The 17,456-nt window shown below is 41.7% G+C and overlaps 1 protein-coding gene across 1 annotated transcript; it reads left to right on the top strand.

Annotated features, from left to right (window-relative positions):
• Positions 1 to 782: 782 nt before the first annotated feature.
• Positions 783 to 12,403, top strand: LOC143290868 (mediator of RNA polymerase II transcription subunit 30-like). The gene is made up of 5 exons (XM_076600406.1): positions 783 to 887; positions 3,641 to 3,926; positions 5,100 to 5,246; positions 7,736 to 7,840; positions 12,272 to 12,403. Exons 2-5 carry the CDS (start codon positions 3,648 to 3,650, stop codon positions 12,368 to 12,370), a joined length of 630 nt encoding a protein of 209 aa, XP_076456521.1. The 5' UTR covers positions 783 to 887; positions 3,641 to 3,647; the 3' UTR covers positions 12,371 to 12,403.
• The last annotated feature ends 5,053 nt before the right edge of the window (positions 12,404 to 17,456 follow it).

Below are 17,456 nucleotides of genomic sequence, written 5' to 3'. Positions count from 1 at the left end.
TCAATCACAGTTTAGGACCGGAAATCGACAATGTCATAAGGCTACACTCCAAAACTCGATGATTTCGTCGATCGACAGTTTCGCGATTGTGATCAGGCATGGTAATGCTCGAACAATTATATAAAAATTACTACTTTGCAACAATATAATGCGCGTGAAATTATCTTCAACAAGATGAAGGTGTTCATCTGAAGAAAAAAGAAGAAGAAGAATGTCCACGTATTCATAAGATAGGCTTGTTGATGTGTTTACCGATTGCCAGTGGCTGTTGCTGGTAAGTTGTACACATTTATTCACTTACACACACACACACACACACACACACACACACACACACACACACACACACATGCAGATTTACGATATGCATACAATCCTCATCCACCCATCACTCTGCCTCCTCCCACCCCCACTTTTTTATGGAAAGATACAAAAATGAAGACTACACACACACACACACACACACACACACACACACACACACACACACACACACACACACATCCAGATAAAGATGCATACATGTCATCACACCACACTTTGTGCAATACAACCACACAAACGCTGCAGTCGAAAGGAAAAGAAAAGACGGCAGACCAAGACAAGCATAGAAAAAATGCACGCAAGACGCGAAAAAGTCAACAGAATTGAATAGGACAGCAAGGAGTGTTGATATGGTACTTGATGTGCAAGTCAAACAAATCAAAGTATGTCAGTCAAACATCGATCTCTGGTCAGTGAACTTATTTTTGCAATTGCCAAGTATAACCCAAAGGGCGCACAATCCATTTTCAGTGCACGCGCTTCCGGAAAATTGCGCGTTTACTTTGTAAACTGTTGTTAGTCTTTGGTGTTTCTTTCCCTTCTGCTTTTATCTTCTCATCCAGGTAAGACTTTATTTAAAACAATTCGAAAGTTTATTACATGCTTAGATGCAAGGATAATTTCCTGTTTTAGTTTTCTTTATTATTTCGACGGCGATTGTTGATATTCATGCATTGTTATTATTTGAAGCTGTGGACACATTGATTATCATTGTGGCATCTTATGAAGATGGTCGTAAACATTTACTACGGTTTCAGATCCATTGGTACCGATCTATTTATTATACAAGTGGAGAGACGTAAAAAAAAAAAAAGAAAAAAAGAAGAGAGTCTATATTCATAAGATAAAAACTACGTCTCTTGATCCCTGTCTGTTGCCGTCATGCGTTATTAAAAAAAATACAGATAATTAGATAGATTTTCTATGCACGTGTGCAAGCGTGCACGCGCGTGCACACACACACACACACACACAATCAGGGGGTGTGTGGGGGCGGGGGGGGCGGCAGGTTGGGGGGGGGGAGCTAATGGTGGAGTGCTTGGGTGTGGGATGGAGGAGGCATTAGTCATAGAATGATTAAGTACAAACTATGACAAGTTTCCTAAAATGGCTAAGTACTACAGAATGTTATATGACTTAAACAAGAGACAGTAAACATTGCTGGGAACGATATTTTCTGCTCAAAGTTATCCCCCTATCAAAATGTTGGTCCAAAAGCAGGAAACAATGTCTTATGGACCAGAAACCCTACTCGAAATGTACTGGTCATAGTGCCAGGGACTAGGGAAAATGCCTATAGATAGCAACCAACTGATTACTGTAAAATACATTATCTCAGCATAGAATGAAGAAGTAGTTTTGTAACAAGGACAAGGGGGCATTTGTTTGATTGCAAGCAAATTCTCCACTGCCACTTGGGAGAAAGTTATCATTATTCAGAGTTATTATCTATCAAAGAAAATTGAGAGGGACTGCAGGTCTCTTGACTGACAGAAAATGTGGAATTAACCTTGGTGGTGAAGATGGCGTTCGCACAACGTTTCTCCTGATGGAGACATCTTCAAGTGTGGCGAGATGGAAAGTTAGTTTGGCAGAGTGGTGGATGAAATCTGATGAAAAGAGAATGGACTCAGAAGGGATAGACAAATTTAACACCAGGAAATAGGTAGCGAGTAGAATTCTCTGTACTGGAAAAAAAATGAGGCAGGGGTTGAGTTAAGGGGGGTAAAAAGCAAGAGAGAGGGGGGAAAGGAGGCCCAGAAGGGGAGGGGGTAAGAGAGACGAGCTAGGGTTGGTAGGGAGTTAAAGATGGATTGGTAAGAAAGGGAGACAGATATTAATCCTTTTGATGTGTTTGTCCCTCCTGTATAAGTCATTAACTCTGTTAAGACTTCTGTTTTCTTAAAAATTCTAACCAAACATCCCCTTTTCAGTTTCACATTTCTGTTTCACTCTGAGGTGGTTGAAATGACTGTGGGTAAGAGGGAGTTATTTCCATTGAGAATCATTGGGTCAGGTTGATAACTAGATGAGAATGGTTTTAAACTCAGCAGATCTCTACTTGTTTATTGATCCCATCTACTTTGTTTTAATTAAAGGGCAGTGATTTGTAAATTTTCTTCTGATAAATAAGTATACCTCATTACCTGTCTTAAAAATCAGTTCCTTCCAGATTCAGGTTTGTGAGATCACAAATTGTCAAGTACTGATTGCTAGGAACTAAAAACTCAAACAAAGAGAATATTTCCCCTTGAGAAATTTGATTAATTTCTTTTGTTTGTATAGAGAACCATCAGATTTTATGAAGACCCTTTGAAAAAAAGGCTTGTTTGTAAATGACCAGCATGACTTAGTGGCAGTCCAAGAAATGTGAATAAATGTCTGTTGCATGAATTGTTATTCTTTGTTAGGTCACTTTAGGAGAGGATGGTACCATGATAACAGTCAAACAGTGGGTTCTTCAAGGTTCGTAGGGTCCTTTCAAGTCCTTTTAAGTCCTTAGGAATTGGATTTTGGTCAAAAGGCCTTTTAAGTGCTTTGATTCAGCAAGTTGGTCCTTTTAACTCATCAGGAGGTCCTTTTAATTTTTGAAAGGTACTGTTAAGTCCTGTTTTATGAAGAGAAAGAGACTTGAGAACGAAACTGAAACACCTTCGACACCAAAACCGCAAGTTGCAAAGCGCGTTGAAAGATGCCGACGCGATCGTCTGAAACTCAGTACTTACTGTAGGAGGATACAGCCTATAGGCCTAGGCCCTAACAGTAGTGCGCTTTCTGCTCGGTGGCAGACGCGAAGCGTGGTACAGTGGCTGTGAGTCACGCCTGCTGCTGCTGCTTTGCTTAGGCCTAGCCTACAGTGACGTGAATTGCAAAGACTAAATACGACAGTCAAATGGGATTATCTGTTCTTCCGTTTATGAGAGGTAAGTGTCTGCTGTTCTGCATGTCAAATAGATTGGGGTGTACTGTAAAGGCATGTCGGCAAAGGTCCTTTTAAACTGATTTGAGGTCCTTATAAAGTCCTTTAAAGGTCCTTTTTTGGCTTCATGCCCACCACCTGGGAACCCTGGTTCTTTTACATGCATATCAAGTGCATGCTGCACATGGGACCTTGTTTTGATCGTCTCACCTGATAGACTAGCACACCGACCACCACTCAAGGTTTCATGCATGGGGGAAGGGAAGTTAATAAAAATCACGGTCCATTTATATTATATATATATATATATATGTATATCATATATCATACTCGAACATGAGGACTCATGCTTCCTACTCCTAGTCTGCTTTAGAAGGTCCTCTGGTTGTCTTCCAGTTTCAGCATGGCCGAGCGACCCACCGGTCCACACGGCTACTCTCTTCAGTCCCAGTCGTCGGCCCCGAGCGCCCTTCCCAGCACCATTCAACAACAGCCAACGCCACCTGGTCCACAGCAGCAGCAGCCACAGCCACAGCAAGTACAGCAGCAGCAGCAACAACTGCTGTCTCCAACCAAGGACGTGAACGCTGTGAACGTGTGTCGTGTGGGACAGGAAATGGTTCACGACATAGTGAGCAAGGCGCAGGAGATTTTCCAGCTGTTGTCACCAAAAAGCATGCAGGTACAAGCTTTTGTGGCTAGCATTTCATGGCATTTGGTTTTTTGCAGTCGACAAGGTGCAGAAAACTAAGTCACAGGCCTCTTGCTCACATAATTTTGTGCATGTGGTTCATTCACTCACTTGGTACCTGACAGTTAGGCCTGAAGAAAATAGTTTAAATGGAAATATGTTGGACATAACCAGTTGAGCACCTATAAGACGTCAGCTGATGTCCTACAAAAAGTGTTGTCATAGTGCCCATAAGATGTCCACTGAGGTCCGCATATGTTCCAATTTTTCCTTCGTTGGAGTTTGGTTCAGTTTACATAGACTCTGGATAATAGATATATGTATATATATACTATTTAAATGAATATGCATCAGGTAGAAGACCCCTTTCTACTCGATAATGATTTGCTAACTGGACCACGTGGAACGCACATGGAAAGGGGTTTGCATCATAACCTAAAAAAGGCATTGAAAACTTTGCACTGTAAAGGGAGTGGTCCCAGTCAGTGGATTTACACAATTTTGAAAGCTTTTACTACAAATATTATACTGTTTCTGACTGTGGATATGGTTGATCTTTCTTCTTTTACTACAAATATTATACTGTTTCTGACTGTGGATATGGTTGATCTTTCTTCTTTTACTACAAATATTATACTGTTTCTGACTGTGTGTGTGGTTGATCTTCCTTCTTTTACTACAAATATTATACTGTTTCTGACTGTGGTATGGTTTGTCTTTATTCTTTTACGACAAATATTATACTGTTTCTGACTGTGGATATGGTTTGTCTTTATTCTTTTACGACAAATATTATACTGTTTCTGACTGTGGATATGGTTGATCTTTCTTCTTTTACTACAAATATTATACTGTTTCTGACTGTGGATATGGTTTGTCTTTATTCTTTTACGACAAATATTATACTGTTTCTGACTGTGTGTATGGTTTGTCTTCATTCTTTTACTACAAATATTATACTGTTTCTGACTGTGGGTATGGTTGATCTTTCTTCTTTTACTACAAATATTATACTGTTTCTGACTGTGGGTATGGTTTGTCTTCATTCTTTTATCACAAATATTATACTATTTCTGAGTGTGGATATGGTTGGTCTTCATTTTTTTTTTTTTTACAAATATCGTACTGTTTTCTGACTGGATGCATTCCATGACATGGTTTCAGCTGAACATGAACAGCACGCAGTATCAAGAGAAGAAGACCAAGCTGGACGAGACCTTGACCCATGTGAGCATGCAGTTCCGGAAGCTTCACTTCATCCACGACAAAGTGCTGGAGATTGCTAGTCAGACTGAGGAACCCACTCTGCAGGTAACAAAGCAGTTTGATTTCTTTTTTTTTTTTTTTTTTTTTTAAATATGTGTACCAAAAGTCTGGTTTAATTACGCATACTTAACCGACAAATGGCTGCCGGAAAAAGAGGGCGCTAGTCAGGGATACACAGGGGAGGTAACATACTTAGGGAGGTTATAGGCTGTAGCTACTTTCGTTTTCTCCGCATAGGCAGGTAGTAGTTTGCACAGGACAGGAATGTCAGACCCCTGCCGGAGTCTGCACTAGTTGGGTCACGGTAAGTATGTTATTTAAACGTAATTTTAGATAGAAAATTTCCTTTTGGTGGTAAGAATGCACATTTGTTAATAATGTTTTGATTGAACATGTTTAAAAAAAAAAAAAAAAAAAAAATTAACTTGCTTTTTTTGTGTTTGTTGTTTTGTGTTTTTGTTTGTTTTGTTTTTTTGCAGATACTGTGGTAACTTCCATTTTCTTAAGACTTTCATATGTTCCTCTATACTGGTCAGAGACATTTTCATCGCCTTCAAAAGAAATTCTTCTTCTTCCTCTTCTTCTTCTTTGTTCGTGGGCTGCAACTCCCATGTTCACTCGTATATACACGAGTGGGCTTTTACGTGTATGACCGTTTTTACCCCGCCATGTAGGCAGCCATACTCCGCTTTCAGGGGTGTGCATGCTGGGTATGTACTTGTTTCCATAACCCACCGAACGCTGACATGGGTTACAGGATCTTTAACGTGCGTATTTGATCTTTTGCTTGTGTGTACACACGAAGGGGGTTCAGGCACTAGCAGGTCTGCACATATGTTGACCTGGGAGATCGGAAAAATCTCCACCCTTTACCCACCAGGCGCCGTCACCGAGATTCGAACCCGGGACCTTCAGATTGAAAGTCCAATGCTTTAACCATTCGGCTATTGTGCCCGTCGACAAAAGAAATTGAAATTAAAGAAAATCACTTCGATTCCAGACTTGCGTAGTTGCTTTTATCATAACTAATAAATTATCGAAATTTAAGATAAGGATTATAGTCAGATTGCTTTAAAAAAATAAAATAAAAAAAAAGTTTTTGTTTGTTTGTTTAAATTTAACGATAAACAAATATATATACACAAACAAAAGACAACGAACAAACCTACAGAAGTGCCATTCATGCACAGTTCTTTGTCTGTGTGTTTTTGATAAGGTGGACAATTTTTGCTTGCTTCAATGATCATCGGGTGATAACAGATGTCGGGATAATTTCATGCCCTGGTATATGATGCATCCGATGGCACTTGTCTCTTACATTCACTTTTATATAACATCCAGTCAGAACTTGTTATATATATATATATATATATATATATATTTATTATTACACAGAAAAATAAACCACACACAAAAAGACAATAAAAAAAACAGATCTGTCCGTCATGAACTAATTGACCCATGGAACAATCGGTCTTCTTCTTGTTCGTTCGTGGGCTGCAACTCCCACGTTCATTCGTATGTACATGGGTGGGCTTTCACGTGCATGACCATTTTTAACCCCACCATGTAGGCAGCCATACTCCGTTTTCAGGGGTGAACAATCGGTCTAAATATGAAAACATAATGATAAGTAGTACACCATCCTAAGAACTGAAAAATGAAAAATAATTTCCCTTGTAAAATTCAATGTCGGAGTACTGTCCAGCCTGCGAAACTTGGACAGTGTACCAACGACACGCCAAGAAGCTGAACCACTTCCACACAACATGCCTCAGGAAGCTACTGAACATCAAGTGGCAAGACAGGACCCCAGACACGGAGGTGCTTGCAAAAGCCACCTTTCCCAGCATCTTCACCATCCTGATGCAGTCCCAGCTTCGCTGGGCTGGACACATGGCGCGCATGCCAGACCATCGGCTGCCCAAAAGGCTCTTCTATGGCGAGCTGCAACAAGGGAAGAGATCACACGGAGGTCAGAAGAAGCGCTTCAGAGATACTCTGAAAGTCTCTCTGAAAGCGTTTGATATCAACCCTGACTCCTGGGAGGAATCTGCAGTGGACCGTGACAAATGGCGCGCTGCTGTGCACAAAGGCGCCAAGTTGTGCGAGGCCAACAGGACTGCTGCAGCTGTTCAGAAGAGGCAGGCCAGAAAGTCACGGGCAAACAATCTCTCTGACAATGATATGGCTGTCTTTGTCTGCCCCAACTGTCAGCGAACATTTCAGACTATTCAGCCATCTGCGCATTCACAGATAGATTCATGAGCATCCCCCCCACCCCACCACCACCCTTTCCCCATCCCCCAGCTGGATGACAACGATGGTCATCATCAATCTCGATGGACACACACCATTCAGTCAGGATTACAAAACTTTCACTCACGGGCTTCACGACTTGCAAAGTTACCTGATTTCATCGATGATGATCATCATCATTCCTAGTGATGAGCATACTTGTCAGCAGCAGTCAAGGGGTTAATATATATATATATATGTATGTATGTACATGCATGTGTGTTATATGATTGCAGCAACTGGTTCCAGAGATGGGCATGGAGATGGAGCCACCAGTGGTTCCCAACACCAATGCTGAGTTTTACAGCCTGGTGGTGGAACAACACAGAGAGATTGTGGAGGTATTTGTATTTGTTTGTATTTGTATTTCTTTTTATCACAACAGATTTCTCTGTGTGAAATTCGGGCTGCTCTCCCCAGGGAGAGCACGTCGCTACACTATAGCGCCACCCATTTTTTTGTATTTTTTCCTGCGTGCGGTTTTATTTGCTTTTCCTATCGAAGTGGATTTTTCTACAGAATTTTGCCAGGAACAATCCTTTTGTTGCCATGGGTTCTTTTTGCATGCTGCACACGAGACCTCGGTTTATCGTCTCATCCGAATGACTAGCGTCCAGACCACACTCAAGGTCCAGTGGAGGGGGAGAAAATATCGGCGGCTGAGCCGTGATTCGAACCTGCACGCTCAGATTCTCTCGTTTCCTAGGCGGACGCGTTACCTCTAAGCCATCACTCCACAGGTATACACATCGGCCATTGGCATTTTTATGTGTGATGCTGGAAGTGACAGTACATGATTTAAGATCTGTTCACTTTCATTCTGATAGGCTAGGTTGAGGATTAAGGTCCCATCGCCTTTTTTATAGCAGTGAATTGTTATCCACTACGTCTGTGGCTCAGCTTAGGAACTTAATTAAGGAAGGCAGGGTAGAATTCTCTCCTTCTGCCATTTTAACCTTCCCCAAACCGAATTCAGGTACCCATTCACACCTTGATGGAGGGAGGAAAAATGGAGTACAGTGTCTTTCCCAAGGACACAACAGCATACGGAAATGGGGCATAGGTCTCAGATCACTGGTGGACGTTGGATCAGACATCCAACGCCTGAGTGATGATGATGACGTTGCATATGAAGAAACAAGAAGGGGCTGCGTCACGGTGACGGCGCCTGGTGGGTAAAGGGTGGAGATTTTTACGATCTCCCAGGTCAACATATGTGCAGACCTGCTAGTGCCTGAACCCCCTTCGTGTGTATATGCAAGCAGAAGATCAAATACGCACGTTAAAGATCCTGTAATCCATGTCAGCGTTCAGTGGGTTATGGAAACAAGAACATACCCAGCATGCACACCCCCGAAAACGGAGTATGGCTGCCTACATGGCGGGGTAAAAACGGTCATACACGTAAAAGCCCACTCGTGTGCATACGAGTGAACGCAGAAGAAGAAGAAGGGGCTGCGTGAGTGGGAGGGACAGGCTGGGTGAAGGGGTCCAGGGGGGTGATTGGGGGAGCAGGGGGACAAATTTGATACGCCAACTACAATTTGTCAGCTGTAGGATTATTTGCAGAGAGTTTCAGTTTCAGGAGGAGGCATCATCACTGCGTTCGGACAAACCCAAATACGTTACATCACCACTACATCTGCTAGGCAGATGTCCGACAGCAGTCATAACCCAACACGCTAGTGAGGCCTTTAGTGCGTGCATATATCTTTGTGTACAGGTCTGCATCATTTGTTATTTGTTATAGTTGTTACAGTTGTTTGATGTTAGCGTTTCCTTCTATATTGTGCCTATGTCTCCCGTTTTAATGCTTTATTTTTTCCAATGCTCTGTATCTTTCCCCACCACACACACACACACACACACACACGTGCGCGCACACACACATACACACACACCATTTTTCACCCTCTGCCCAATACCGTTCCCTCCACCACGCCCCGCCCTCCACCCTCTCGCACCCCCCCAACCCCTTTTTTTTTTCTTTTTTTCCGTCTAATATCACTTAAAGTGGAAGACGTTAAACTGAAGACTACTACTACAGGTCTGCATTTCTTCTACAGAATTTTACCAGAGGACAACACTTTCGTTGCCATAGGGTCTTTTGTGGTTTGCCAAGTGCATGCTGCACACAGGACCCTCGGTTTATCATCTCATCCGAATGACTAGACTCTGAATTTGATTTTCCAGGTCAAACTTGAGATAAATGGCGAGAGCAGGATTCGAACCCAGACCCTCACAGGCTCTGTATTGGCAGATGAGCATCTTAACCATTCTGCCAGCTTCTTTTGCAAATGAAAGAAGAAAAAAGATCATAAGTTTATGTTGGTGAATCAAAAACGTTCTTGAGTGTGTATTTAGAAAGCACAGGAATAGACTCTTGTGTGTTATTGTTTAAAAAAGAAAAAAAAAAAAGAAGAAAAAAAAGCATGATCAGGTTTTTTTGTTGTTGTTATTCACAGATGTATGCATTATTTGGTAATTATTTTTGGTATCAATTTTCACTCTTGGAACAAACACAAAGAATCGGTTTTTACTTGCAGAATTAAACACAAATGCACACGCGCAAACACACACACACAGTAAAATCTGAGTGAACATTTGCCAGCTTTAATATGCCCATATTTCATAATGTTAAAATTTCTTTTCAATACTTTGAAACTGCCCAGGCCCGTGTTATTGCCAAAGTGTGCTTCTCTTGCTTTGATGATGGGAACTGTGTACTGTAAGTTTTCCAGTTCAGGACGCTTTGCACCTCTGTTTTTTGGTTCAGATAATCTTTAATTGTTCAACAGTACACATAATTACAAATGAAGCAAAGGCAAAAAAAGAGCATCAACAAGTTTTAAAGTTCCTGCTTTGCTCATGTTGCTCTTCCAGTTTTAACATGACGGCTGATGAATCATGATATTATCATTTATATCAAAAATGTTACTCATAAACAGGAAATAAAGAAATAAAACAAACAAGTAGTATAATTCTGCTATCAATATCACCTTTGATTTTGCTGCCCTCTTGATTTTTGTCATTAACTCTCTCCATACGAACGGCGAAAGAGACGACGTTAACAGCGTTTCACCCCAGTTACCATCACCAAACAATTGCAAGCGGAAGGCTCTTATACTGAAGATGTGAATGTTGACAAAGAATACCACTATTCTGACGACGGAAGCTGAAGGTTGGGTCATTCAGACACCCACTGGACATCCGAAGGGTCTGTGTAGAGGAGAAGAGAGGACTGGCCGTACTGAGTGAGTTAAGATATAAGCCAGACAGAGAGCAGTGATGAAGCTCAACCCAAAGCGATACCTGTCTTGCACACAGAGTGTGTGAGTTAACTGGCTAATTCTACTGTGCTTTCATATCTGTGAAACTGCATGTTTTTGGTGCATATCTGTTATGCATATGTGGGTGTATGTGTGAATGTGTGTCTTCATGTTTTACATTTATTTGCTTGTTTATCATCATTGTTCTTATTTATTAATTAATTAATTAATTTATTTATTTATTTATTTATTTTTTATTATTACTACTGCCTTTTTTATATTATAATTACTATTTATTTATTTATTTAATTATGTAAGCTTATCTATTATTTATTCGCCTTTTTTTTTCTTTTTTTTTCTCTCTCAAGGCCTGACTAAGCGTGTTGGGTTACGCTGCTGGTCAGGCATCTGCTTGGCAGATGTGGTGTAGCATATATGGATTTGTCTGAACGCAGTGACGCCTCCTTGAGCTACTGAAACTGAAACTGAAACTGTCAATGATCATTTCTGGTCTAAAAGTATAAGTACTTGAAAAAGAGTCCAGAAATTCCTTTCTTCTGAAAATGTGTGACAGTTCAATTTATGTTGCAAAATGTGTGTAACAGAACAGTTAGCTGTGCAGTAAAAATTGATTTTTGTCTTTTGTACGTTTGTTGTTCCAAGAAGGAATAATTTCTGAATGTTCAGGTCAGGTTTTTGTCTGTGTCTGTGTGTGTGTGTGTGTTTAAAGTGTCTGTATTTATGAGCGAGAGATATTGTGTGTGTGTTCATGTTTACTGTGTGTGTAAGTGGGAGAGAATGAATGAATGGTTTATTCATATATAGGCCATTGCCCCCCATGAAAGGGTGTCAGAAAAAAACATATTTGAGATGAAAAAATAGTATAAAATAAGCAAGACAAATATCATACTTTGTCATGCAGTATACACTTAGCTAAGCAGTACACAGCAGATAAATAACACACGCCTATTTAACTAAACTCAATAAAGTAATCGTGTCATCAGAAGTGGCATAAGCTTAATAAATTGATTTTACGACGTAAGAGTGGATCGAAGCTTAAACACTTTGCACAGATAAATTGAGAAATGTCTGATAGTTTGTTTGTGTGTAGATGCCATGAGTAGCGATAATCTAAACTGACTAGGGAACTTAAAAAATTTCAGTGGTATGTATTGTATTCTTAAGTCATGCATTGTGTGTGTCTGTGTGTATGTGTGTGTGTGTGTGTTCATGTTTACTATGTGAGTGAGTGGGAGAGAGAAAGAGAGAGAGATTGATTGAGTGTGTACCCCCGAAAACGGAGCATGGCTGATACATGGCGGGGTAAAAACGGTCATGCATGTAAAAGCCCACTCGTGTACATGGGAGTGTACGTGGGAGTTGCAGCCCACGAAAGCAGAAGAAGAAGAAGATTGAGTGTGTGTGTGTGTGTGCGTGTGTTTGTGTGTGTGTTCTCTGTGTGTGCGTAGTGATATTGTAATATTTGTTCCATGTGGATTGCAGCAAGTACGCATGAAGAACCAGCAGCTGAAGGAAATCATCGACCAGCTCCGAACCATCATCTGGGAGATCAATACCATGATCACCATGAGGAAAACGTGAACAAGGGGATGGGGGAGGGAGGGGTCACAAAAAAAACAAAAAAACGTATATTTTTTTTTAGGGGGTCGGAGGGTGTGTGTGTGGGGGGGCCGGGGGGGGAGGGGGGGGGGGATGAGGGAGGGGGTATTGTATCACTGTTTTTGTCACAACAGATTTCTCTGGAGTGAAATTCAGGCTGCTGTCCCCAGGGGTGAGTGCATTGCCACATGGCAGCACCACCTCATTTTTTTCTACTTTTTTTTTTCTTTTTTTCTTTTTTTTTTTTTGGTCTTCAAGTGTATTTGTTTTACCAACGACATGGATTTTTCTGACAGAATTTAGCCAGGGGCAACCACATAGTTGCTATGGGTTCTCTTAAGTGCACCAAGTTAGGGTAGTAGTTAGTTTAAAAAAAAAAAAAAAAATCCCCTCCATCCGGGACTCAAAACTTGTGAATGCTAGCTCGCTTCCTATTCACGTGCATTCCCATGTATTTGTATTTGTATTTCTTTTTATCACAACAGATTTCTCTGTGTGAAATTCGGGCTGCTCTCCCCAGGGAGAGCGCGTCGCTACACTACAGCGCCACCCATTTTTTTGGTATTTTTTCCTGCGTGCAGTTTTATTTGTTTTTCCTATCGAAGTGGATTTTTCAACAGAATTTTGCCAGGAACAACCCTTTTGTTGCCATGGGTTCTTGTAAGTGTGCTAAGTGCATGCTGCACACGGGACCTCGGTTTATCGTCTCATCCGAATGACAAGCGTCCAGACCACCACTCAAGGTCTAGTAGAGGGGGAGAAAGTATCGGCAGCTGAGCTGTGATTCGAACCAGCGCGCTCAGATTCTTTCGCTTCCGAGGCGGACGTGTTACCTCTAGGCCATCACTCCACCATGAGGCCACTAGTCCACACAAAACGAAGAGAGAAAAGTAAATGTACAGGACAGTGACTGTGAGTGTTCAGTAGTGTTCTGTCCAAGGTATAAAAATCCCTTTCTTCTTCTGCATTCACTCGTATGCACACGAGTGGGCATTTACATGTATGAGATCTTCTGCTTGCATATACACACGAAGAGGGTTCAGGCACTAGCAGGTCTGCACATATGTTGACCTGAGAGATCGGAAAAATCTCCACCCTTTACCCACCAGGCGCCATCACCGTGATGCGAACCCGGGACCCTCAGATTGACAGTCCAACGCTTTAACCATTCAGTTATTGCGCCCGTCTAAAATCCCTTTCGAAGTCCATGAAATATTTCTCAGACCCTTGCCCCTCATTTATTTGTCTCTTGTGTTTTGCTTTTCTGTATATCAAAGAGTGCATATACGTATGTGAAATCAGTGCATTTAGTTTGTGAACAGTATGTGTATATGATTGCCTTGGGTGAGATGGTAGACTTTTCGTGGAGCGATTTTGTTTCATCGTTGTTTTTTTATGAATTAGTTGGGGTTTTTTTCATAGCATGTACATTATTGTGGATGTGTACTTGCGGTGTGCGTGTTTGTGTGTGTGTGTGTGTGTGTGTGCAAAGATATACACATGAAAGCATGTGTATATATATATATTTGATATTGCACTCTGTATTGTGACTGTACATTCTTGAAAATAATGGCTTTTGGCAGGCATGATGAAACTGGTCTGTTAGGGATACATCACATCATAGATACGCACTATAATACTTGTACATTGCATACATTATTTAGGAAAATGAACAGACAAAGGTCTTGTCCTGAGGTAGATTCATTGTTCATAAACATGAAATTTATGAGCATGAAATTCAGTGCATGTGTTTGCATACTTATATATCTTCTGGATGGATGTGGAGAAAGAAATGAGTGAAATAAAACTGGAACGATGCTCCACGTTTAGAGTCACAAGTGTGGCAGTCTTTGTGAATGTCGTTTGTTGTGTGTATGTATGTTAATATAAGTGTTTACTTCCCTGTGCCTCTTTCCTTTTTGACTCACTTGTGAAAAAAAGTGAGTCTATGTTTTAACCCGGTGTTCGGTTGTCTGTGTGTGTGTCCGTGTGTCCGTGGTAAACTTTAACATTGACATTTTCTCTGCAAATACTTTGTCAGTTGACACCAAATTTGGCATAAAAATAGGAAAAATTCAGTTCTTTCCAGTCATTTTGTTTAAAACAATATTGCACCTCTGGGATGGGCACAAAAAAATTATAAAAAAAGAAGCCTAATTATTTGCAAACTGCATTTACTGTTTATATTTTTTGTATTCTCTAAACTTGGCACTCTGACCTCTTATTCTGACACAACAACAAGAGGAGTCATTATTATCATTTTTTGTTCAAACAGGAACTTCTTTTGCTAAGCATGGAATTTTTATTTATTTTGCAAACGTTTTGGTGCAGATAGTAAAAAAGGGAAATTACTCTGTAATTAATGCTAGGGGACTTAATTTATCACAAGTGAGTCATGAAGGCCTTGCCTCTTTTTTTTTTTTTTTTTTTTTTTTTTGCTGCCCCATCATCTGCACCGTTTCAGTGGCATTACTCCCATGCCGCTAATTTGATTCCCCCATACATGGCCACACCCGGGTTCGTCCGTTACAGTTCCGGCATCGGCAGTCCGCAGGGAACCATTGATGTTAGGTCGCCAGGAGGCCACACACCAGAGGAGACCCTGCACTGCTGCTGAGTCACTTCAGTGGTGTTCAGTGGTGCCTGTTCTAATTCAGCGTACTCAGGACACCACCTACTAAATCCCTACTAACGACAATAATGGCTTAGTCGCGGAGCCAGACAGAGTGAATGTCCCTCCCAGAGTGGAGACCGCCACCACATCCCTCAAACAACAGTCCCCCATGAATCTGCCGACACTGAAGACACTGACAGGACTCACCCCAAGCACAGAAGTGGAGGGGTATCGAAACTGAGGTCACCATGAGAGCATGGCATGAAAGGCCACAGACTTTGAGACTGTTTTGTTTATACTGATGAAGGAGGAGGAGGATGACGATGACGATGTTGCTATGGAGGTCTATTTTGGTTTGGGACTGCATGACAAGGCTGTACTCTACGCTTCCTGTCATAATGATATCCCCTGCGTTAACCAGGCCTGAGAGATACAGACACTTGCAGTGTTGGTCAGGTAATTAGAGCAACACACCCAATTTAATTACACATACTTAACCGTGACCCAACTAGTGCAGACTCCGGCAGGGGTATGACATTCCTGTCCTGTGCAAACTACTATCCGCCAATGTGGAGAAAATGAAAGCAACTACGGCCTCCCGGAAGTAGGTAACCTCCCCTTTGTCCCGACCCAAATATGCATCCTTGAAGTGGATGACACTCGACTGTGTGGTCCCAGTCTCCCCATTTAAGCCCACAGCACACTCAACTCTGGGTAGGAGCTGGCCACGGGTCGAAAAACCCACCTCTGTTGGGATTTGAACCCGCGTCCTCCCAGCCTGTCAGTCCGCAACACTAACCATTTCGCCACGGCAGCTGGTGCCTCTTTCCTTTTCTGTTGTATAAATGCCAAATGATGTCCACAGAGTGCAATTTATATTCGCTTTCTGACAGGTGCAACAGCCAAGGGATTAAAACATTGGACTTTCTTCTTCTTCTTCTTCGTTTGTGGGCTGCAACCTCCATGTTCACTCGTATGCACACGAGTGGGCATTTACGTGTATGACCGTTTTTACCTGTTCCATGTAGGCAGCCATACTCCGCTTTCGGGGGTGTGCATGCTGGGTATGTTCTTGTTTCCATAACCCACCGAACGCTGACATGGATTACAGGATCTTTAACATGCGTATTTGATCTTCTGCTTGCATATACACACGAAGGAGGTTCAGGCACTAGCAGGTCTGCACATGTGTTGACCTGGGAGATCGTAAAAATCTCCACCCTTTACCCATCAGGCACCTGTCACCGTGATTCGAACCCGGGACCCTCAGATTGAAAGTCCAACGCTTTAACCACTCGGCTATTGCGCCCGTCATTGGACTTTCAATTTGAGGGCCCTGAGTTTGCATCCTGGTAATGGCACCTGGTGGGTAAAGGGTGGAGATTTTTCCGATCTCCCAGGTCAACAGATGTGCAGACCTGCTAGTGCCTGAACCCCCTTCATGTGTATGCACATGAAGAAGATCATATTATACGCATGTTAAAGATCCTGTAATCCATGCAAGCATTTGGTGGATTATGGAAACAAGGACGTACCCAACATGTACCTTCCCGAAAGCGGAGTTTGACTGCATACATGGCTGGGATAAAAACTGAAAATGTATATGAGTGAGAGTGGTCACAGCACATTAATGAAGAATAAATTGTTCGCTTACTCCATCAAATGTGATGTACAGATTGGCTTCTTGCTAAGCTTACATCCTCTGTGGCACACAAGTTGAAGTTTTGAGGTGTGAGGTGTAAACGCTCTCCAAAATAGACAAATCAGTGTTAATCATCAGATGGCCTGCTGCAGATCCAAGCAATAATTAAAACCGCTTTGAGGTCTGCAATACAATACGTAGCCTAGAAATGAGTGTGCGGGGGGGTGCAGGGTAATGTGTGTGTGTGTTGGGGCTCATGTACGTTTATGTGTATTTGATTGGGTTTTCATATCTGTGAAACTGCATGTTTGTTGCTTATCTGTTATGCGTGTGCATGTGTGGATGTGTGTCTGCATGTTTTACATTTGTTTGCTTATTTATCATCATTGTTGCCTTTTTTTCTTTTTTTGTGCACATAGAGTTGGCTTACATCAAGATTTTGCGCCTTATAAATATTAGTAGTAGTAGTAGTATTTTTATGTATTTATCGGGGTTTTTTCTTTCTTTCTTTTTTTTTTTTTTTTTTTTCTCAAGGCCTGACTAAGCGTGTTGGGTTATGCTGCTGGTCAGACATCTGCTTGGCAGATGTGGTGTAGCGTATATGGATTTGACCGAACGCAGTGACGCCTCCTTGAGCTACTGATACTGATACTGATACTGAGGTCTACATTCCAGCATCATTTTCTCAGGCAGTGAGAGCTGAAACCTTCAGTTGCTTGACCAGTCGCGAAATACATTACTCGAGTAGCACTTTGAACTCTCAGCAGAACAATTTCAGTGGCTAATCCTATCATGCATTTATAATCAACATC

This window comes from Babylonia areolata, chromosome 16, assembly GCF_041734735.1.
Source record: "Babylonia areolata isolate BAREFJ2019XMU chromosome 16, ASM4173473v1, whole genome shotgun sequence".
Taxonomy (NCBI): domain Eukaryota; kingdom Metazoa; phylum Mollusca; class Gastropoda; order Neogastropoda; family Buccinidae; genus Babylonia; species Babylonia areolata.
This window is presented reverse-complemented; position numbering and strand designations above follow the sequence as displayed.

Bases quoted from the DNA above. Each gene is read 5' to 3' on its own strand.
- LOC143290868 (XM_076600406.1), top strand. From the start codon at position 3,648: ATGGCCGAGCGACCCACCGGTCCACACGGCTACTCTCTTCAGTCCCAG. The intron at 3,927-5,099 runs GTACAAGCTTTT...ACATGGTTTCAG, and splicing joins TGTCACCAAAAAGCATGCAG to CTGAACATGAACAGCACGCA. The intron at 7,841-12,271 runs GTATTTGTATTT...TGTGGATTGCAG, and splicing joins AACACAGAGAGATTGTGGAG to CAAGTACGCATGAAGAACCA.